We start from the raw sequence: 23,319 nt of genomic DNA on the forward strand, positions 1-23,319 counted from the left end.
TTAGAGGAGAGTGGTGCATAAGAATGGAAACGTTCACATTTAGTCATGCTAGACGTATTCTGACTCATATACACTCACTAGAGTCAGAATCATACAGTACAAGCTGGTGTAGCATTATTTCACAAAAGGTATTTTACATCTAGGACATGAGATGCATGACATGTAAATTTACTGTCAGAGCTAACTAAGGAAGTCATTTGTCATCAGAAAACACTTGGAACGCACAAAGGGAACAGCTTGTGGCAACACCCTGTGCTGAACTTCACACACACCCCCCTTGCTCCTGTTTCCCCCAACAATAAAAGAAGGGGTAAAACAGCAAGGTGAAGTTTCACAATTTCAGTAAAAAAAAAGATGGCATTCAGTAAATAAAAAAAAATGGTATCTCTCTTACAATTATGGAGCTAGGTGTGTCAATAGAGTATAAATCTTGGCTGTGGAGTCAGCGTGTTCATCCTGTGCTCTTCACAAGCAGGGCTCCATAAATGTGAAATTGACCGAGCAAAAGAAGTTGTTTGAGGAAAGATTCTTTTTAATCGCAAGGAAAAGCCAAGGTTATTTCTTAAGATATGTGGCTTTTTTTTCCTTTTTCTTTTTTTTTGCACTGAGCACTCAATAGGTAGGCAGACCCCCCTAATTTCATGTATATTAAAACAGTTTCTTTCTCTCAGGGTCTCTCCGATCCTACCAAGCTACTTCATTTCACACCCATGTATGTTGTTTCAGTGCCATTATGTGTGGTGTCACTGACGGGGCCCCCTCAATCATTTCATGGTAGATGAGTGTGGGTGTTGCTAGAACTGTCGCTGATACACTCCAAATAGTTTAAGATGTACACACACAGTGGAAAGCTTGCACAATTTGCTGTATTATAGATTATATAGAGCATACAGTAGGGCATTTCAGAAGAATGTGTATAGGGATTGGACCGAGTGTCAGTTCTCTTTGTCTGAAGAATCGATTTACACAGTTTGGCATCAGTGACATTTTACAAAGCATTATTGTCATTTCTGCAGCCAATTCAAGACTAACCGGCTGACAACAAACACAGGACATCAGTGAAAGACAGCAAAGACCAATGAGAGTCATGACACTGAGGACTAAACAGGTTGTGGAGTCAACCATCGCCCGATTCATAGGTCCCCAAGCCTGAGGCCAAGATGGGACGTCAAGGTGCTCCATCCACTTATCTGGGGAGCCCCTTTTCTGCAAGGGTAAGGCAAATGGCTGAGTCTTTGGTGGCATTCAACTTCTTGACCTTTGCGCCTTTAAGCGGCTTTGCTACTTCACCGCACTCTGATCAAAGTTAATAAGTGCTTCATATGTTAATGAAAATTGGTACTCCTCTTTGTGTTCCTACAGCTTTTTAATACCTATTATAGGCTGAAACTTTTAATGGAGGTTTTAGGTCCCCCTGACAAGCCCATTTCAGAGAGTGACTACACAGATACAAGGCTAAGCTAAGACCAGAGAGTCACTGCTCAGTGGAGGAACCTTACACGGGAGACCTTATTCTCCGGGAAGTAGCAGAAGATAAAGGCCATGGGATGAGTGGCTGCTTTAAAACCCACGTTCAAGTCCGCACAGGGCTAATTACAGCACGCCATCACATTTGAGAGGGTTTAGTTAATCAAGGGGCTCTCTTTTTCCTCCTATAGTCGAGGAATAACACACTTAAACCATTTAATGCGGCCAGGATTGCGTCCTGTTTAATTCACGGCAGTTTCACATAAGTGGGGTAAATTTAAGCCACTCAGACATAGGTTTAAATTAGTTTTAAAGAGATCTAATTGAGGAACGGATCATGGGGAAAATGGCTACACCTGATGATTGCGCACAACTTGCCATGAGGAAAAAAAGAAATTTGGATAGTACATGATTTGGGTCTTAGGAGGCAATGGAAGACTTAGCTGAGCTTAGATAGCAAAAGTAATAAAAAGAATCTGACTAGTAAGGCATGTATATGACAAGGGACAGATTACTAGTGTCCCAGAAAAGCAGTATTTGACATTTTGGATTGCTATTTAGTTTGACTTTATTCATAAACATGGGGAACGGAAAGGAGATTTGAGGCAGAGTCCCTCACATGGTTTTATCCGAGACAATGGGAATATCAAATGGCTTTGACAAGGTTCTTTGAAGATTTTAGAAGTTGTACTTTTTTTTCTTGCTGTACCCACCACTGTGTACTGCACCATCTATTTTATAGCTACTGGGTCATTACACGACCATGCGCTGTAATTTGAAGTTTGTGTAGGGATACATTATGAAGGAGACAAAGGCTAAAGCGAAGGAGGCTTTGCTGGTAATTGCAATTTTCAAACAATTGTGCCTTTCAACTTTTTCTTGAGAACAAAAGGAAAACATTATTGATACGATTACCGGGGCATAGCCTACCTGAAACATAAAAGATTTATTTTTTTCTGAGGACGTCTTCAATAATGTAATCCCACGAGGCACATCAGTTTAGAAGTGTGAAAAAATAATTCAAAACAATTTCTCTTTGAAAGGAGAGAGGAGAGACAGACATTCAAAGCATTGGTTCTTCATTAAAAAGTCAAATTTATGGCATGCATGCGGCAGCGAGAGTGGGGACACCTGGGGTAGCGGAGCCATGCGACCGGGGGGTAGGATGGGGGTGTGTGTGTGGGGGTGGGGGGGGGTGGGACAACTCTGTCATCTTCACACTGTAACCTGGAGCAGACCACAAATTAGCTCCTGTGATGGCAAGGTGTGACCAAAATGAAACAAACATACAAAGAAGCAATCTAATTGAATTGGAGTTCAAAGAGGACTTGGGCGCATTTGGCGATGCGAGGCGCTTTATAGTGCTGGACCTCCGAGCAGTAGCAGGTGCTGCTGAGTGTTCAGAGAGCTTTAGCCGGGGCTCAAAGGGAAGTGCTACGCTCTCCAGTGCATTGCCGTAACTGTAGCACACCTTCACTGCGCTATCACAGAGGAAGAGCCAGTGTTGCTGATGCCATCTCTCTCTCAGATCAAACCACTGCTCTTGGGTGGATTGCGGGGATCAAATATCAAAATGGATAGTTTCAACTCTAGGCAGTGATGCAGGAGAAATTCTGATACGGTTACAAGTTCTGCCAGATTGCTTGGTGTCCAGGTTTCATTTAACACAAGGTTTGAACATGTTGAGGAATTTTATTAGATGCCATTGGCAGGATTTTTACTTATTTTTGATGCTTGGCATAGGGGATGTTTAACATATTGTCTCATATTAGCTATTTGAAATACAGTTTGAAAAGAGCACTGTGAAATGCGAGCGCACAATGGCAGAGTTTAGGTTTAAACAGACTTGAGCGGGTTACTAAACCAAGTAAATGATCATTACCTTTGTTGCAGAAGTACTCCATGTCTTCACAGCTCATGTTCTCAGTCTCAAACTCGGCGGAGAAGTTCTCCTCCACCGAGAACTCGTCTTTGGCCAAGAGCTCGTTCTCCTCGGAGACACACTCCTCCTCCTCTTCCTCCAGGCCATCCTCCAGAGGACCTGAGGGAACACACACACACACACGCACGCACACACGCACGCACGCACGCACGCACACACACACACACACACACACACACACACACACACACACACAGGGGAGATGTTCAGTAGTTTCATCACATCCTTCAGGCTTTCAAGAAAAACTTCAGTCTTTCCTTGTTTCCTTTGTTGAGATACTACAAATGCAGATACAATACAAAGCACAGCACTGCGCTGTACTGTCTATGCTCTACATGCTCAGATACTCAGTATAGACAAAGATAAGGCACATGTCAATAAAGAATGTTATTATACCATAAAAATTCACAAAGGTCCTTCCATAATAGCTATTGAAAAAGCCCTTTGAGACTTTGCATTTTGTGAAAAACAAGCTGACATGCAGCCAAGGTGAGCGTTGATGTTAATCCCACCACCTGCAAAACAAAACCTCACAGAGAGGGAGAAAAAAAAAGTTCCTTTCCAGACTTTTCATACAGGCATCAGCATGGGAGGAGGAAAGAAAATACTTTTATTAATTTGTTAGCCTTATCACAGGGTACAATGTTGATTTTCCATTTACATTCCATGCCTCCGGGTAATACACCAGTGCAATCTTAAAGGAGACACTTTTCCGTGTGATTAATTTTTCCCCCCTCTGTGCAATATTATTTCTTTAAATCTAAATGATTTCAGAGTTTTGCTTGTAGCTGTACATCTCTTTTGGTATTTGCATATTACCATTTTGCTTCAATCAAGGGCGTTGATGGAATTACTGTACTGCTACCTGAATTGTATTAGTTCTGAAAAACATCTCACCCGGCATTTGAATGTTATTAAGATAATGTGCATCTTGCACACCTCTCTCTCCCTCCAAAACATGTCTCCAATGTCTCCACGAATTACCATAGTAAAGAAATGATGGAACATTTCAAGTTTAAGCTTAGTTTATATTTGAAATGATACACTGCTGGCAGTCCTGCAGAAACCTGCATCATTTTCATAAAAAAAATCTCCTTCTCTTGCTGTGACTGTGTTTAAACTGAGAGTGAATAATCATATCAAAATTGTTGTTGTCACTGCCTGCTAGATGTGAATGCTCTCTCTCTCTTTCTGCCTGTCACACATGAGCTATGTTGCAGCCTCTTGTGCATCATCCTGGAGCTCAAACAGAGTATGTACACTGATATCCTCTCGACACCTTTCAGTGTGTTTGTTCTATTGTAGTGGGAGTGAGCCCCTCAGCTTTAATAAAGCAATAATTTCAGTTCAGAAAGTGGGGCTGGTGCGCCTCTCCTGTTTCTCTTTCTTCCCGCACAGAGCCTCATAAAAGACCCCCTGATCTCCACAAACTGCTTGCTCTTTTCATTAGTCTTATAAATTACTCCTTTGTAGAACCCTACATCTGCAGGAGCCCTGGACATGAAAAGAATTAGCACACAGATCTCTAATAGACACTGTGGAGGGAGAGTGGTGCTTTAAATTAGGATACAGTTTTATGATCTTATCTGATGCCTTCTGCTGATTCGCTGAGGAGTGAAGTGAGGCATGAAGTGACTCGATGAGTCTACCATCGCTTAAGATGATACTGAGAGATAAATATCGCAGTATCAAGGGGAGATTGCATGACTGGCGTTAAATGCTCCTGCCAAGGCAATTGAAGACAGTGTGAAAGACGGGGGGAAAATACATTTCTATACACACTCTGTACACATTCCATTACACAGCTGAATAAGAACTGTGTGTACAACTAAACGATTCTTCCTCGTTGCCGGCAAATAGAGCAACACTATTGCACCATAGAAAATAGACCTATAGTGTTGTGCGATAATAAGGGTAAAGGGAGATTAAAGATAAACTTCATGGTCAATAAGACACAAAGATTAGGTAGATAAGATGAGATAGAATTGGGGTTTAATAGACTCAAAATAAGGGCATCTCAGTTCCCCACTCTAACAGATACTAACTAAAATGGACCATTTTCAAACCAATAGAGATACTCTGGGCCTTACTGAATATGGAAAAATGAAATACTCCACACAGTCGGAGACATTAAAGTGGGTCTGATGGCTACTTCTTGGGGACCGCGTAGATTACCAAAGTTTGTTCGCATTCTCACATGTTTAGTTTATTATACAGTATTCATTGCATGGAGAGACCTGAAATTATTTCAGAGACAGCAATGATAAGAATAATGACTTTCTAAACGACTAGCACCACACTCCTAACTCATTTTCTGATAGTGGCGTTCCTGCTATATTTAGTTGTGTACTGTTTAAAATCCTGTCACATTCACTGTGTGACCCACGCTTGTTGGTGCATTTCTATAGGCGCTGCTGACGAATGGGCCGGAGGAATGCCTGCTGCTTTACCCTCTTATCAAGCCTCCTCTGGAGTTCAGATGGCCAATGACACTGCGGAGAGAGCGTCTGCATTTCACTGCTCCGCAGAAAACAACACGATCTGCTCTAAAAGGGGGCTCTCATTACAACGTACACAAAAGTCTGTAAACCCAAAGAATTTCAAAACTCTAGTTGGGGAGGTGACTCTGGAAGTAACCATATGATGCAGCTGCAGACACACAACCTTTTGGAAATCTGCACAGAAATATTTTGTTATTGCATGCTTTCCATCTATTGTAAGCGCCTTGTCTTTGTCAATATAATCTGGGAATACTGCTCTGCTCCATGCGTGTGTCTCACACTATTACACACTATTAAGGCCAAGCTGCCCAATTGACCGCTGTTTTGAATTTTTGGCATTGTAATATCTCAGCTTTCAAAATGTCCCTACATGAATTTTCCTAGATGCACTTTCTATATAAACCAGTGTAATTAGATTTTCAAAATAAGGAAATATTTGTAATAATTATCTTTACCATCTTCTATTTACAGCTTGTTGACCTTCTCTTAGTTCCCCAATATATCTTTCTCATGTTAATTCATCATGTTTCTTTCTCAAGCAAGCTTTTATAAAGCATCTCAGCACCAAGACTAATCTCTGCTCAATTTAAAGAGAAAGTTTTGGCAAACTACAGCCTGTCTGAACCTCCTCTCAATCAGGGTCAGTGTACAGGTATCCCTACGCCCCCACAACCCTGTCATCCACACCGTCCGCCCTGAACTGTATCGCCCACATTCATCAAGGTCTTCCTCTGCCGACTAGAGAAAGAAATCTCAGCCCTGTTCAAATAGTCATGCAGCAGGAGCAGAAGGCAGGAGCAGCCAATGCTAATAGAGACATTGGTGGCTGAATGCAGGCTTGATCACAGTGGCTCTTTTGTTCATGGCATGGCCTCTGTCTGATAGGGATCGGCCATGCGGAGTGGAGCTCCGGAGAGGGATATGGTAATGCCCCCACTGAGTCTATAAAATGGGGTGATACTCTGAGACCATATGATGGACAGAGGATTAATGAGTCACAGAGGAAGGGGAGCAGGGAAGAGGAGAGTATGGACAGAGGTGGTGGAATGAGCATATCCTTCATGAAAATACTAGTCAGTGAGCTTTATTTTAAATGTGCCTCACTGAGCTAAAACAGTAAATGGAGGAAAGAAAAAAAAAAACACACAGCACAGATGCGCCGATCTTGCCTCCGAAACTCACACTGAAAAAAAAAAAAGAAGAGCTCTAAACAAATATGTGTGTACACGAGCGTCTGAACTGTATGAGTGACTGCTAATTTCATGGCATGCTTTTCCAGCCGTCCGCAATGTGGGGAGCTTGTGGCCGGGCTGTGATAGCGATACCTCACATTATCAGCAGGCTCCACAGTGTGATGTGCGGATCACAAACCCAGCCTCCTCTATAGCTCCCTAATTAGAGGTGAGGTAATTGAATCTGACAGAACAAAGCGGCAGATCTCTATAAGCATGGAAATCATTTTTGCTCCCACCTATACAGTTTTTCATCCAAAAGGTCCATTGAAAATGTGTCCAAGCTGGCCTGGGGATAAAACGTAGCACCTGAGACTAAACATGAATGCATAATGCAGCCCTAAAATCCAACAGGGCCACACGGCTCAACCCCTGCCAACTCCGCTCCCTGTGACTGGCCCTTTGTGCCAACACTGATACTGGGCCTTCCAGACTTCCAGGTTAACACACGCGTACTCCGCAGGACTCTCCTAACTTGTGCGGGGGAGGAAATATAGAAATATAGACTTTGTCTCAAGTTACAAAGTGGCTGCTGCACTCTTTACTTAGCTCTACACTGTGAGCCTCTATAAACAGGTAGACTTAGGTACACATTCATGTGTTTACCCCCGCAGCCGCAGAAAAGAAACGGATACACACCCGCTCTCTGACAGCAAAGTGTGAAAATGAGAATAACAGTTTTGTCTGGTCTTGCACGGTGGGGTTGGGAAGTCTGAGAGGGAAGAGAAAGAGAAGGAGGAGAAAGTGGAAAGAGGCAAGGGGAGACTGGGGGCGATATTCTCTCCTCGGCTCTAATGACCTTTGGGAAGCTGAGGGCTCCCTCAGCCTTGGAGGAGACCCAGTGTATACGTTACAGGGCTCAAGCCTCTAATTTAATCCTTGATCACTGTAATAAAATAGATACCATTTACGCAATTCTTAATAGCTTAATATGCTACAGAAACCCTCAAAGGAATTTTTCATTTCAAACACTTTTTCATACTGCGTAAATCATAAGAAAAAAAAAATAACAGTCTTTTTCCAAGTTACACACTCTGTGATCAAACTAAATGTGGAGCTAATGTCGCAACACAAGTCAAAAGTAAATTACCATTTGTATATTTTGTGTCTGTGAATGGCTTTGCTTGTGTGTATGTGTGTGCATGCGTGTGTGTGCGTGTGTGTGTGTGTGTTTGTGTGTGTGTGTGTGTGTGTTGGGAGGAGCGTGGAAGAGCTTCAGTGGAGACTGATGTGTTCTCAGCGCTGCAGTCTGTGACCAAGAATAAGCAATGGTATTGTTTAACTTGATTTTCCGGTTGCTAAGCAATGTAATTCTGGTGATTAGAAATGGCTGCCTTCCTAAATTCGGGCACTTACAATCAACAGTCAACAAACTGCTTCAAAACTCAGCACCAACGCTCGTCTGGAAATTGTGGTGAAAAAGAGGGAGGGCGAGTTCATCGAAGGCTGAATAAATGTATTCACATCCTTGTAGAACACACACACACACACACACACAGACACACACACACACACACACTTACACACAAACACAGAAACATACACACACCCGTCTGTGAGGCTGCAGCACCACAGATGACAAGGCATCTAAATGCATTCTGATGACATCATGCATTTAGATGGCCCACTAAGTTTACATTACTGTACATTCATGGTTCATGGAGTAAGACTGAGACACACCCATTGGCTGGGAAAAAGCGACTGTATCAGTATCACTATCTGCTGATCCCTCATGACAGCTGGTGAAAGTGTTAACCAGATGCAGAATAATGTTATTTCTCTAAGACGGGGGAATTTTCTTTTTTTCTTTTTTTTGCGGTACAAATTTCTCAAATATTGTTGCAACATAATTCGGTTGAGTATCTTATTCCAATCAGACACAACGTTGGATCCCAGCGTGGTTGCTAAGTTCTGTGTTGTTGCGCCCAGTGTTTCTGTCAGGACTGTTGAAGGGGAATAACACACTCTTATTTCTTTATCCAATGAATTTGAATTGGAAAAGCATGAAAACATGCTGGCATTTGACTATGCCATTAAAATGCTGGAGGCACCTCTGAGCATGCCCGAGGGCTTCAGCAGATGCCAGCCAGTTTCTCTGTGGAGTTAGCTGGGTCCTGCTTCACTCTACTGTCTCTACTCGTCTCTCTAGACTCTACACACACACACACACACACACACACGCACACGCACAGGCGGACACTGGGACAATGTCTGGTCCATAAAAGTCACGAAGGTAGTCCTCCAAGTAATATGGGGTACACTAATGGATCGTACCATTCTCTTTCAGTTTGTAGGGGCAGTGAACAGAGTAAAACCGGTGTTAAAATGGCTAACATCAATACATGCTGTATCGTATTATGCATTCCCAAGTGCGTCCTGTTACACCCTTGCTGCTGCTGTGGCTGAGTGATTTATTGGTGTCATTCTGTTACTTATAAGGAAATAAAAGTTAACCATGTGCCTCTACACCGGATGTGACAGCTGAAACAAAGCAGGTAAAATATGTGTGGTCTTAATTACTGGTTTATAAGCGAGCTTTTCACTAGAACGTTCACTTTTAATGAAGCCATTGAGTGAGGCTCCTCCAGGGAGCTATCATGGTTAAGTGGGGGCATCCATCTTCAGCCATTGGCTCGTCTGCAGAGGAGTGGAGGCTCTGTCTACAGCGCGCTCACCTCATATTGGCTCACTTTATCTCCACTAAGTAAAGTCTGTTGGAAGGTGCTAACTGTGGCCAGGAAAGACTTCTCCCTACCAGCTCAAGAACCTCAGATGAGGCCGAGGGGATTCTGATCCCGTAAAGGCACCAAGCACTTTACATATGTCTTTAGCGCTTAATGTGATACTGCTTTTCAACCTAAAGAAATTCCCAAGTGAACTATTCAGTGGCCTGTGATTCTGTGGGGGTGAAATAGCAATAATGTAAACGCTAAAACTGCTTCAGCAACAATTAGCTTTTAGTCGAGCATCATTTCAAAGAATTTAATGGGGAGCCTTCAGAAAAAGGAAAATGATTACTGTATCAAATAATGTAGATAAAACAATATTTCCCCATCAAGGAATTTCTATGAAATGAATATATCTAAGATGTCAATTTCATTCCAGCATTATGAGGGATGGGGGGGTCCTTTTGCAATAAATTCTTCATTAATTCAATTCTAATTTGCCTCTGGTTCCTATTTCTACTATTGATAGTTCCACTTCTTAATACCTCGGATAAGGGGGAGAAAATCATTGCAATAACTCAGTGGAGACTGTGAGCTGCAGATATGATCTAAATATTACCAATGCCAAAAGAAGTGTGAAGTCTGATGAACATTTCAAAAGAACAATTCTTTATGGATCAGCTAAATCTTTTCCACTTTTTAATTAAAAGTAAAGAAAATAGAAGTTAATTATCCTGTAAAGATTAGCTGGTGGGCATCTTTCTGTAAATTAGTTCTAATTAAAAGGAAATTGTCAAATGACATTCAAAGCACTGTCCTTTAAAACACAGACCGAGATGGGCTTTTTTTTCCCCCCAGCCTCCCTCCTAATTCTTGATCTGGCCATGTGAAGCTTCTTGCTGAAAGATTAGGATTCTGCCAGTGCTTCAGAGAGCACACACTCCCTGCTCCCTGGATAGCAGGCCTCTAGCACACTGTGAAATACTGCTGCATCAATGGGGAGCTAGTGGCTGCTGGAGATAAATACTCCTCATTGATATGTGATTGCATTGATTACCTGCTTGGGTTAACATTAGGGTTAGACAGATATATCGAGCAGATATTGGCCTTTTATTAAATAAACTATATGTGGTCTGATGGATGTTCCTCTCTGATCACAGCTACATAAAAACACTCTAAAACGTGCAATGAGAATTTATTTTCTTTGCAGATTTTATTTATTCATTTTACTGTTCAATTGTATTTTTTTGTAATTTAATTCTTTATTTTAAGGCCGTAATGCATCTCAGAGTTTCCCCCTACTATTGATCAGTGGGGTGGGTCACCCCTTAAAGACACTAAAAGAATTTCATTAATCTGGGTTTCAGTGGAGAGTTTTAGTGTCCCATGATGGTCAAAATGCTGTTTCAGATGTTTTTCCATCCTGACAAGAATAAAAATGTAGGGCAAACACTGAATCCTTGTAAATTTCTGGCGTGACAATAGTCAAATTTAAACATCAGCAAAATCTCAGCTATCTGCAATATCAACACAAAAACATTGCTACTGGTATCGGCCTAAAAGAATATCGGTCAAACCCTAGTTAGCATGTTATTCCCCTGCTCCCTAAACACAGGCACACAGACACACATCCACACACACACACACACAGTGCTTTAACAAACCTCCACTATTACCATCACTTCAGCAATAAACGATGAATCATCCATTATTTTGTTTGGGGTTTTTTTTTGTTTTTTTTATGTGTGTGTAACTTTCATCTGATTTCATGTGGATTTCATCATTCATTGTCTGGCTCTGCGTTGCTCTCATCCACTCCCATTGTATCAAACCAGATTCCAGCAGTAGTCCGACAGAAGAGAGGAGAACGGAGCTGAAGCCCCTCCATCTGCTCCGGCTAATGATGTTGCTCTGCCTGGCCTGGAGGGGAACTGTGTGAAGGAGATTTACACCCATAATACCCCTGGGGCCCCGGAGCCGCACGGCGCTCCAAAACACCGTCACTCCATCACTTTCTATATGATAGCTGGCAGAGCAGGTGACAATGGACCGGCAACAATGTCTTTTTGTATTACTGACAAGTGCCTTATTTGGTTGACATAACCTTCCACGGTGTGTGAGGAGTGGCACTAAGCACACAGCAAAATGGATGACAGCTAAACCATTGAGACATTGTGCAGTTGCAACAATCATACCAGACTATGTTTTTTTTTTTTTTGTTTTTTTATATCCAATAATATGCCTATGATATGAGGCAACAGGGAATTGGAATATTTGAGGGAGAGGTGGCATTTTTTGCGATAAACTAATTGGAATGATGACAAGAGGGGAAATCAGGTATCGCAGTGAGTTGAGGTGAACTGAGTTGCCTTTCCCCATTTACTCTATTACAAAGGTTTATAAGCTGCAATTACCCTTCAATTTGGGAGCTTTAGACCCACTATAAAGCTCTGTGTGGGACTGGCCTTGACATCTATCTCCTAAAACAAGTGATTTAAATGGTGAGAGGCTGAAAGAGAGAGAAAGACAGTGTGTGTGTGAGAGAGAGAGACAGAGAGAGAGACAGAGAGAGAGAGAGAGACAGAGAGAGAGAGAGAGAGAGAGAGAGTCAGGCAGGGAGAGATGTAGAGAGCTACACTCCTCAGGGATTGAGTGTTCACACACAGTAAATGGAAGTGGCACAGCTCTGACCTTTGAGCTGAAGCATACGAGTAAAGTGAAGGCGCTGTCAAAATATTGCTTCAGAAATGACAATCCACCTCGCCAGTCCCAAGTCTTGACATGGCAGGCAAGTGGAGAGCCGTAACCTGCTGATCCCGACATTACAAATGAGGGGATTATCATGACAACAAACCACAGCTCGACACACTGCATACCCTAAAGATATTCTGGCATTGCCCCTTATTATCAGGAATGTCCAACACAGATAGCCAGCGATGACACTTACAGCAGGGACCCAAAATCGAAAAAGCAAGCAAAGTAACATCATTAATAATATTTTTCAATTCAATTTCAAAAGTGGTGTTTACAAAAAAAACTTTTATTACCAGCATCCACTTGTCCTTGTCGTTGCGATACCACGCTCACACTATTTCTGAAGTTGGAATTTGGTTGTAGAGCAGCTTCTCCTCATCTCCATTTACCGCCATGTAATACTCAAGTCCACAGAGAATAACTCAATTGTAAAGAATACCAAAATATCACAAGCAAATTACTAGTGCTCTGAGAGGAAGCTTGGGAGGAACAAAGACAGGCAGCCATAATTATATCTTGGCGTGTATAGCATGTCAATGGGCCACCTTCGTTCTGGAGGGCATTCCCCTGGGCCCCTCAGGCATCAAAATGATGTCCAAATTATTTTGTGCTCTATTGCAGCACGACGCGATTATCATATTTACTGGTGGTGCATTATGACAACATTGATGTTTACACCTGTCTCCGTGAGAAGGCAAGGTTTACACTCTGTAATTTAGCAAATGTACAGTATGCATATGAGCTTGTTGGCAGGGATTTAAATTAGGTCAGAAATGGAATACATCAATAGCAACCCATATGTGCATCTTTCTTTTTCTTTTTTCTCCCTCCCCTCCCCGGCCTCCTTTGCTCAGAAGCTTGGCGATGAAGCAGCTTGACGACTGCAGAAGTGTGATATGTGCAAATCACATTTGCAGATGAGCTTGAAACTCCCTTTTAATATTCAGATATCAGACATCCCGCACTGAGAAGCCCGCTAAGACGCGATTCGGGGGAGAAAAAGCAAGATCCGCGTCATTAAGGGAATCGTTAGAGGCTTGGTTTACATTTTACATATTTCACAAAAATGTACGACCAAGTAAAAACATCACCAGTTATCTGTGATAACAATGCAAATTTTTGTCAGAGAGCGCATGAAGATTCTGTCAAAATCCAAAGTCGTCGCTCAGGTCTTTCTTATGTTTTTTTTTTTTTTTTTGTCGGGCTTAACACCCTCAGCTTATTGGCGCTTTGATTTCTTTCATATTTTTTTTTTTTTTCCCTGAGAAGTCACACAGGCTTGTGGAGTCAAAGACGGTGAAAGGTATGTTTGCCACGAGGCACGGGAACACGTGTCCCCACAGCCTGCCAATAGCTCATCAAACACACACAGGGCCTGTGGATGGATGGAAGCCCGGCTGGCGTTTAGGACGTCTAAACAGCATCCGCTCCGCCACACACACTATTCCTGACTCCTGCTTACTTGCTTCCCTCAGAGCCACAAAGCACAGTCCCCGTTTCCTGACAGTTTTCTGTACATAAACGCACCGCGATGACAACAACGCCACCACAAGGTGACACGTTTCTCTTACACCTGCTCCTTTGTGGCGTACAGTAAGCGCTCTGACAATAATTTCTCTTACCGCTTTACAGCTTCAACTTTTTCATTGGATGACAGAACGTAGCCCCTGCAATTTCCCCCTACCTCCTTCATTTCCCCGTGTCTTAGCCCTGCGCCAAATTTGTCTCTGTGCCATTTTAATTACAGCCAAGGCAATCTTTATGGTGGTATTCTGCGAGAACACCAATCTGCAAAAAAGGTGATAAGTAGAACCGCCACCCAGCTTTGGTATCAGTAATAAACAGACACTTAATTGAATAATTTGACCTAAGAGGCTGATCCTGGGAAATAGCATGTTGGAAAAATTATTTTGAATATTGAAGACAGTTCAGTGTTTTGCATGATGCCTGCAGTAGGAAAAAACACAGTGGATTTGGCTGGTTGCCCGCTCAACTCGCCAATGTGGGCCATGGTGAGTCTTTACGGAACAGATAAGTGAGCCTTTGGTATCCTGGAAGCACTGAGATGTGTGTGTGTGTGTGTGTGTGTACTATATATATGTGGGGGAGGGTAAGAAGTGTGAAGTGTGCCCACTCCAGGTCCATCTCCAGCTACCAGCCACATGGGCACTTCCCCCTGCATCCACCTCCCCCCCAACCCCCATCCCTTTCCAAAAACACACAAACACACACACACACACACACACACACACACACAGCTTTCCGCAGAGCCTTAGAGACAATGACTCCCGGCCCCTTCCTGTTTAAGGATAGCTGTCAGAGGATGATGGCTCAGATTCAACACTGCAGCAGGTTTGCACAGAGCTCCCTGATAAAATGGAAAAAAGGAAAAGCCTCAGCTCTCTCTCTCTGTCTCTCTCTGTCTCTCTCTGTCTCTCTCTCTCTCCATCTCTCTCCCTCTTTCTCCCTCTCCCTCCACAGTTCAACACTGATTTGACTGCTAGCATAATTTTGCGGAGGAGACTATTTGCAGATGCAGCAGAGTTATCAATCCGAACAGACACACAATCCGGGTCCAATGTCACTTCTCCTCATTATGTTAATGGTTAATACATGCAAATGAAAACATTCCGGCAATTTGATTTCTTTGAAGATAGTTTGCATATTGTCTTAGCCATAATGATGGTACACTTTCTCCCCAGCTTCGATTTATGCAAGGCTAGTTAGTTCATTTTTATCAGCGCTGAGTTCATTTCTAGGGCTACTGGAATGTGTTTTCCCCTTCCCCTCACTATTTAACTAATTAGGATTCAGGTACCATAAGCAGATTTTTCACGCTATTGGTGTTTTTCTTAATTAAGAAACAAATGAATTCTCCCCAGCAAAATAGATGGAACAACGGGATAGGGTGCCAGGGGCCAGATGCGGCGCTTCTTAATTAGAAGTCACTCCATTGTCTGAGGTTTTTTAATGAAGCTCCAATCTAAATGGATATCAAAAAAGCTTCTAGAGAAGAAAAAAAACACACACACCGGCCATTTAAAATAATAAGGAAATAAAGATAATGAAAGACAAAAGATATGTACTGGCAGCCCCGGCTCACACCTCCAGTTCAGCGAATGCGGCGCTCTCGTCACCTCTGGATGAGACCTATTTAAACAGCTCGATCCCCCGCCTGCCCCTTCCTGCCTCCAGCCATGTCTAATGCTCTGCCAAGCCAACACTGAAACACTCTCTTTTCAACTTCTCATCAAAGGTGGAAGTTTCATTACCCCCGTGGATGGTTATCATCTAACTATTTCTGAAAACTGTTGCAGCTGTCAAGTTTCTGTCTTGGCTCGAGTCGACGAAAAAAAACAAAAAACAGTGGAGGCTATAGCGGGATCCATGATTATCATATCAATGTCATTGTGATGCGCTGATGTTTTGCGCGTTGAAGGCCAACGCAAATTTCCAATTAGCTGGAACAAATTGTCACCTCAATGCAGAAGACAGAAATGGTGGTGTACGATTAAACTTGCAGCACCTGGGCTGTATATATCCTGTAAAGCCAAAAAAAAAAACAGTCAAGAGAGAACAAAAGAAAACTTCTCCCTCTGTTTTGAAGCTAATTTGTGGGAGGAATTTGTGTGAAGCTCAATCATCTCGGTCAGCCCCGGTGATGCTGCTGTGTTGGTGGCTGAAGGCGATAACATCGGGGCTGTTTTGACTGAAATAAAACCCGTAGCATGCCCATATGTGCTGCCAACCCCATCAGTTCTTCTTCAGACGGCATGGCTTAGGAGCTCCCAGAGGATGGGCCAGTGCCCACTGATACGGGCCCAGCAACCATCTTGTCCAGGCCAAGTATCCCTGTGCCCAGGGGCTGTGCCATCAATGCCATGACTTGTGCCAGACTGGATCCCACCCAGCAATCCATTTCAAAGGCTTTTTTTTTATGGATCAGGTATGCAGTGTGATTTTCCTTTCCCTTTGTAATGTGCCGTGTCAAAGGCGAGCTAGGCTGACTTTAAAGTCATATACTAGTTTTTTCCGCCTTTCATTTGGGTAGGAGACATAATTGATTTCTGACTTTGTGTCAATGTCAAGTTGGAAGAGATTAGAAAAAAGAGAAATGTCCTAAAATCAACTGGCAATATGGGTGTGTTGATTTGGATGCATTTTGGGCTTTTATTGATAAGTCACTCATTAATCGATAGTGAGCAAATATGGAAGTATCTACTGTATTTCAACAAAAGAATCCCCAAGGGAATTTCACTTGTGTGGTGCAATACCTTCTCATCATTAAACACTTAGAGAACTATATTATAACAACATGCTTTGTTGTTATAGAGAAATTAACCAACTTCCAAAAAATTTTAAAACCCTATCACTACACCATTTACTCATGCAGTCTATTTGAGGAAAATAACTTGTATACCAATTAATTTCTTCTTACAGTACACAGGTTCATAGAGTGCAAAATAGATATTTTTTAGGAAGCAACTTTCTTATTAAAAAGTCACGTTTTTTTTTTAAACACCTCTACTTATCCACAAATTACCATAATCCTCTGGATGTTCACTCGTGTGCTCTCTCTCATTTGGAGCATTACTTGTTTATTTATATCTGTGAATGAGATTAGAGGGGAAGATTACCTAGCGCAGACACATGAATAGCGATCAAAGACTGGAGGATAATGTAAGTCTTTCAGTGATTGCTCAGCTCTTTTCAAATCTACCGGTGGAGTATTAGAACAATGCGAGTGGCTGTGCTCCATATAGTGTGACAACAATAATACAAAATCCTCGGGGAGTGAACCGCATGTAAACACTCCAGATCAACACACAGTACACTAGCGCGAGTGTCCTCTAATGCAGCGAAAATTAGCTTTGATCCTGAGGAGGGCACGGCCGAGTGGCAATCAGTTGGGTGGAATGACATCACTCGTCGAACATAAACGTGTGGTTGGGTATCTGCGCAGAGAAATGTGTTTTACAGCCATGCACTGTTCCTATAAGCTCAACTGGGAAACATCAACCGGGAGGAAACAAGCAATATTATGTCCCTCTGATTATTCGAAACAAAAACAAAAAAAACGTGGACACAAATATGACACGCTCTCATCCAACTGATTTATGAAGAACATTATGACAACTGAATTGTCACTGGCCTTCTGTCTGTCTGCGCTGCACACATTCGGAGGAAGCAGTGGTCTGGCCAATTATCGGTGGCAGGACAGAGAAGCCTGTCATGCGGATATTCGTGACAAATGAAGAAGGGACAACAGAGCAAAAGAGTTAACGGTGAAACGCAGTGAGCACTGTCATAACAACGCAGACAAATAAAACTGAATCTTGGGAAAAAAAAAATAAATAAAACACACACACATGCATACACAACCGAGAGCAAATAGCATCAGCCTTCCAGTTTTGACAAACAACGACAAACTTTGCGAGGAGAATTTATCGGCGGCTGCAAATGAAGGGACGGATCTTAGGACCAGTTGCCTAATTATTTATCCTGCTGGCTTTATGGCTCTCATTAATTTCCCCTCTCTCTCTTTACCTTCCATTGAAAGTCTGAAGTCAACCTGCATCTGGTGCTGATAACGCTAGGGTCTCAGCAGCCTCCCAGCCTCCCCTCTGCACCCACCCACCCACACCTCCACTGGAGAAAAGGAGCGTGCTTTCATACAGACCCGCTGGATAATGGCATTAGAAATAGCACTCCATGCTTCAAATCCACAAAGATGCGCTTGCTCGAGTAGGAGACCGTGTGTTTGGGAATTTGTTGAGCTGCATCTCTTAATTCAGTGGGTTCTGTGGCGGGCTTGCTGTGTGTTACAACGCAAAGGAGGTGTTAGAGAGGAGGAGCCTGATGGAGATGGACAATGCAGGCAGAGAGGTATAAATAGAAATGGAGGGAGAAAATATGAGGGAGGGCAAAGACAGAGTGAAGTAAGTTGGATATGGGGCTAGTGAATAATAATACTAATGTTGCCTGTATTTCACTGGAACACCTTTCCTCTCTTGTTTCTCTCACACCTCCCTGCCTCCCTTGTCTTCCCCTCTCCCTCTCCCTCTCCCTCTCCCTCTCTTGTTGGCTCTGTCAAATTTAGGGGGGCGGAAACTGGGACTCTCCCGGTCTTGGTGGTTTGGTGAGATCACACCCCAGCAGGTCTGAGTTAAGGGTATCTGCCACTCCCTCATGGTCCAATCTGGCTTCCTGCCCCCAGTGTCCTGCCTGTCCAACTTCCCCCACACCCCCCGCCCCCCCGCCCAGAGCTGCCCAGCACACTCACTCTGGGACAACAATGAGCTGCAACCCGGAGTTGCAAGGAACTCATCGACAATCCACCAATGAACCGCCCAATATGAACCGTTCCTTCCAAGGCGCCGAGCGCAGTGAACTGATAGAGGCTCCATACTGGTCACACTTTCAAACGCAACAGAGAGACACAGTGGGAGAGAATTGCTGAAAAGCAAATATTGTCGAATTCTGCTGACTTCAAAAACCAGTCAGATGGCAGAGACTACCTAGGCAGTAAAGAAGCTGCATTACACACAACACAAGAGAAAAGGTCTAAAGAACTCTTGGTGATTTCTTTCATGTTTGTCTTTACAGGGAACCCAGAGCATTCATTTTGCTCTTCTTCTATGCAAAGCAAAGTAAACACGGCACTCTTTGCCAGCTCATGAAATTGAACAGTTCTGAGCATATCGGGCAGTCCTTTCTTTCTAGTGTTTCAGAATTAGATGTGTTAGGTTTACTGCAGCTTTGGCAGGTGGTTTCAGGCATATTCTATATTCTCTTAAAACTCGCTTCCCCAAATGTGAATTTGCATTCAACTCATGATACATATTTCATGAAAAATCTATCGCCCTCCTTATGTGCCATTCCAGTAAACTCTGTTTGAGGTTTGGTTTTCACGGGGACTGAACTATTGCTCAAACAATTCAAGAGAACAGACACATGCACAGGTAAGCGAGCGAGCGCACATGCACATGCATACACAAACACACAGGTGCACACTCGCAAACTTGATGTGAGAGAAAACTTAACCCAGTTAAGTAAGTAAGTTCTGTTTTCGTCTCCACAATGTGTTCTCTTGCAGTCCCATGGGGCTATCAGTGCTCATGGGTCATGGGCCTGGCCAGTCAAGATAAAAGAAATCCTGATGAAATGAACCATGTGGGAGCAGAGAGGGCTGCCTCCAACTGATGGAAGAAAACCAGTCACTTTGAGAGGTGAGACTGTAACAGTGCTGTATTGACCTAGGTCACCTGGCTGGCTGCTTGATCTCCACCACGCTCTGTTTGGAGAGGAGGGGATAGAGGCGAGGGTTCAACCGGCAGGGCTAATTGGAGGCCGATACAATACCAATATTTTTATACTGAAGTTGCCGATATATTCAATATCTTTAACTTTGACCATTTTTATGCCCAAAAAATGCAAGCAATCACCTTTTCTTGGCAGGGTGGAAAAACCCTTGAAACAGCATTTAGACCATGTGACACTAAAACTTTCCATTGAAACCCACACTAATCAAATCCTTTTAGCGTTAGCAGCAAAGTGACCCAACTCACCTATTCAATGGTAGAGGAATCTCTGGGATACATTACTGCCTTTAAATGAAGAATTCATTTTTCAAAAACCTTATTGAACAATTAAATGAATAAATAAAATCTAAAAAATAAAATCTTTCACTTCAGATTTTACACACTGTTTTTATGTAGCTGTGGTCATCATATTGGCAGATAACTGGCCGATATCCGATATTTAATAAAGGCAGCTGCAGAAGCCTTTTATTGGTTGATTTGATTGATTCAATCATTCATTCATTAAATCATTAATTCACTCACTCACTTACTCACTCACTAACCCAGTAAGCACAAAAACAACAACTCCCTTTGGTCGATATCTGTCTATATATCGTCACACCTGGCTGCGACAGTGACATTATAAATATTCAAACTTGGCCCAGCCAAAGTTGGAGACTGACAACCAGAAAGGGCAGTTTTCAATATTCCATGCCGTTTGATTGAGCAGACGACACAAATCGTTATTCACCACTCTCAGATCGAGAGACATGCACTGTACGCTATCATTGAGCTGGTCAATATACATCACTTCCCCCAAAGGATTACACCTCTTATCTGAAATGATATTCAATAAAGTATGACCGCAGAAATACAGAGTGGAGTGTTCTTGCTTGGATCTGGCTTATGCTGTGAAAAAAAAAATAACACTTTATTGGAATTAAGATCCAAGTCAAGATTACCTGAGGAAACAGCAGTTAGATTTCTGTTCCAGCGCCACGTCCTACACTTTATTCTCTGCTGCTTGGGGACTAGACCACAGTGTACTGTTCCCCACAAGCCATGGGGGTGTAATAGGATGCCTTTATGAAATATATAGAGACGCCCCAACACCATCCACAGATCATAGCTTGGCCAGGATGTTTGGAGAGCCTTGCAGGAGTCTCTGTGTGTGTATGTGTGTATGTGTGTGTGAGTGAGAGAGAGAGAGAGAGAGAGAGAGAGAGAGAGAATAAGTGTGTGCTATGTCTATTTGTGTGTCTTGTGCATGGCTGTGTGTACTGAAATGCCCCCAGAACCCAAAAAGTCAGTGATGCAACAGCAAAACTCTCCCCAAGTCCCTCTCTGATGCTCCACAACAGTAATATCATCAAGGTGCACAGAATGATACCACTCACTCATTTGCGCTGCCTAATTAGCTGCTATAACTTCCCTCCCCACCGCTGTGCCATCCATTCAGACCTTCGAGCAAAGCAGCCATCATTACCTACAGTGGGAGAAAGTTAACTCCGGTGCTGCCAGTGTGATAGAGGGTACTGGATACGGTCTGGAGCGGTGGCAAGGTGGCTTCTTCTTTCAAACAAAGCGATCGCATTCCTTTTGTAGTTCAAACTAAACAACCATCAGTCGATTTTCTCTATACAATAGCATCTATCTAATGGGGATCTGGGGAGTTTCCACCCAAAATAACTGCCATTGTTATAGTGTATAGTGAAAAATTGTTTACCTACGGGGAAATGAGTTTGTCTCAGTTAAAATTGTTCTTTCTTTCTCTGTGTTTTATTTTTCTCTGACATCAAATCCCCCCCCCCCCCAACCAACCCCCAGCTTTGCACTGTATAGCTTTTCTTGTCGGGAATTTGATAAAGCCTTTAGCAAGTGTGGTTAGAGCACTTGGGCTGAGGATCTGATGAGGAGTGTGGGGTCTGTGTGTGCTGTCTCACACACACACACACACACACACACACACACTGTAAGTACATTCTAATTAGCTGATGTATGCAGGACCCCGTCCACGTTGGAGGGGTATCAAAAAGCAATCAACGCCCCATCCCTGATGAGCTCAGAGAGACACAGAGATTCACATTGTCTATGGAAAGATGATGCGCGGCTGGACCTAGACTCGGCTTTCCAAACCACCATAATGCCATGCAATCACAAGACATTATGCACAGATCTGAACCCCAAAGCCACAGGATAGAGGAAAAAAAATAAAGGGAATATTGAGTTCATAATTCAAAAGCCTGATTATGATGGTCGCTCTTGTGAAAAGCTGCTGTGGAGAGCCAGAAGTGGTAGAATTGGCCTGCGAGTGTCACAAAATATGGTTATAAATGCAGAGGAGATATGAAATCTGTTTAAAAAACTGTCATGAATCAAGAGCAATACAGCGCAGATAGCAGAGAAATCAAATAACGTCGTTAAGAGGATGACTCGCGGCCCGTGGAAAATAGCAACTAAAAAATTAAGTCAGCAGTGAGTGTAGGAGAGGAAATTATGAAAGTGATTTTTCTCAGTGGAGTTCTGGTGAACAAACACAATACCGGCCACGGCAGCTAAGAGCTCCGTGTTATCACCACGGTTCAAGCGGGTGAAAAAATTAACCACTAACATCCTAAACACACGATCTCGGATTTTGTCACCCATTCATAATCTAATTTGACCCGAGGCCGTACAGCCGATTCGTCTCAGTCAAGACCATAGGTGTTTTAGCTGCGGGCTCCGACAGAGACAGGCATGTGTGTCACACAAAGACCATCGGTTAGCAACGTACCGAAAGGGACTCTGTATCACCATCTTATCTTCAAAGGACTGGGCAGGGGCTCAGGGGAGCTGTGCCACCGCCTCGCCTCCACACAGACACACACAGAGGGGGGATTTGGACCTGCAAGCAGGAACCAGAGATCTCTCGGCCGGCACCCAGGCCTGGACCCTCCTCCAACTCGCCCGCGGAGAACAGGCAGGGTTCCTGCACACGCGGCACGACATCAGTGAGCTGATCCCCCCCCCCCACACACACACACACACACGCACACACACCACCCCCCCTCCCCTCCACCCCTCCTCCTCCCTTCGTCGACTGCCTGCCCATTTGCTTCCTGGCCCCAGCTTGACGGAGGGGATGGGATCTGAACTCAACTTAGACACAGAGTTTCCACATTTCACAGATGGCTGGGAGAGGCTTTGCATGGAGGTGAGGAAACAGAGAGAGAGAGAGAGAGAGAGAGAGAGAGAGAGAGAGAAAGAGAGAGCCTCATCGCCGGCGCCGAAGCAGGGCTGATTTCACACCGCGGTAGAGTGCGCTAAAGCAGGCCGCCGTTAATCCACTCACTGAGGGGAAGGCCTGGAGCTATTCCGCTGCCCGACCGCCATCTCCCCCCACAAAGCCATAAATGGTGCATTATACAACTGGGCTTCAGAGACACTGCTGATATGCTGATAGGTGGCGGACAAAGA

The 23,319-nt window shown here is 43.4% G+C and overlaps 1 protein-coding gene across 1 annotated transcript in view; it reads right to left on the reverse strand.

Moving 5' to 3' along the window:
- The window catches only part of LOC139657807 (zinc finger protein ZFPM2-like), a gene marked incomplete at its 3' end in the record, with an annotated part of 71,363 nt that overhangs the window by 36,214 nt on the left and 11,830 nt on the right, over nt 1–23,319 (reverse strand). The window contains exon 3 of the mRNA XM_071535736.1: nt 3,350–3,508. Coding sequence (XP_071391837.1) covers nt 3,350–3,508 — 159 coding nt within the window. The remainder of the gene's footprint in view (nt 1–3,349; nt 3,509–23,319) is intronic.

The sequence above is a fragment of the Centroberyx affinis genome, unplaced genomic scaffold (genome assembly GCF_046629955.1).
Source record: "Centroberyx affinis isolate AG114_WGS23_722 - 3 ecotype Tasmania unplaced genomic scaffold, CSIRO-AGI_Caff_v1 ptg002760l_1, whole genome shotgun sequence".
NCBI classification, from domain to species: domain Eukaryota; kingdom Metazoa; phylum Chordata; class Actinopteri; order Beryciformes; family Berycidae; genus Centroberyx; species Centroberyx affinis.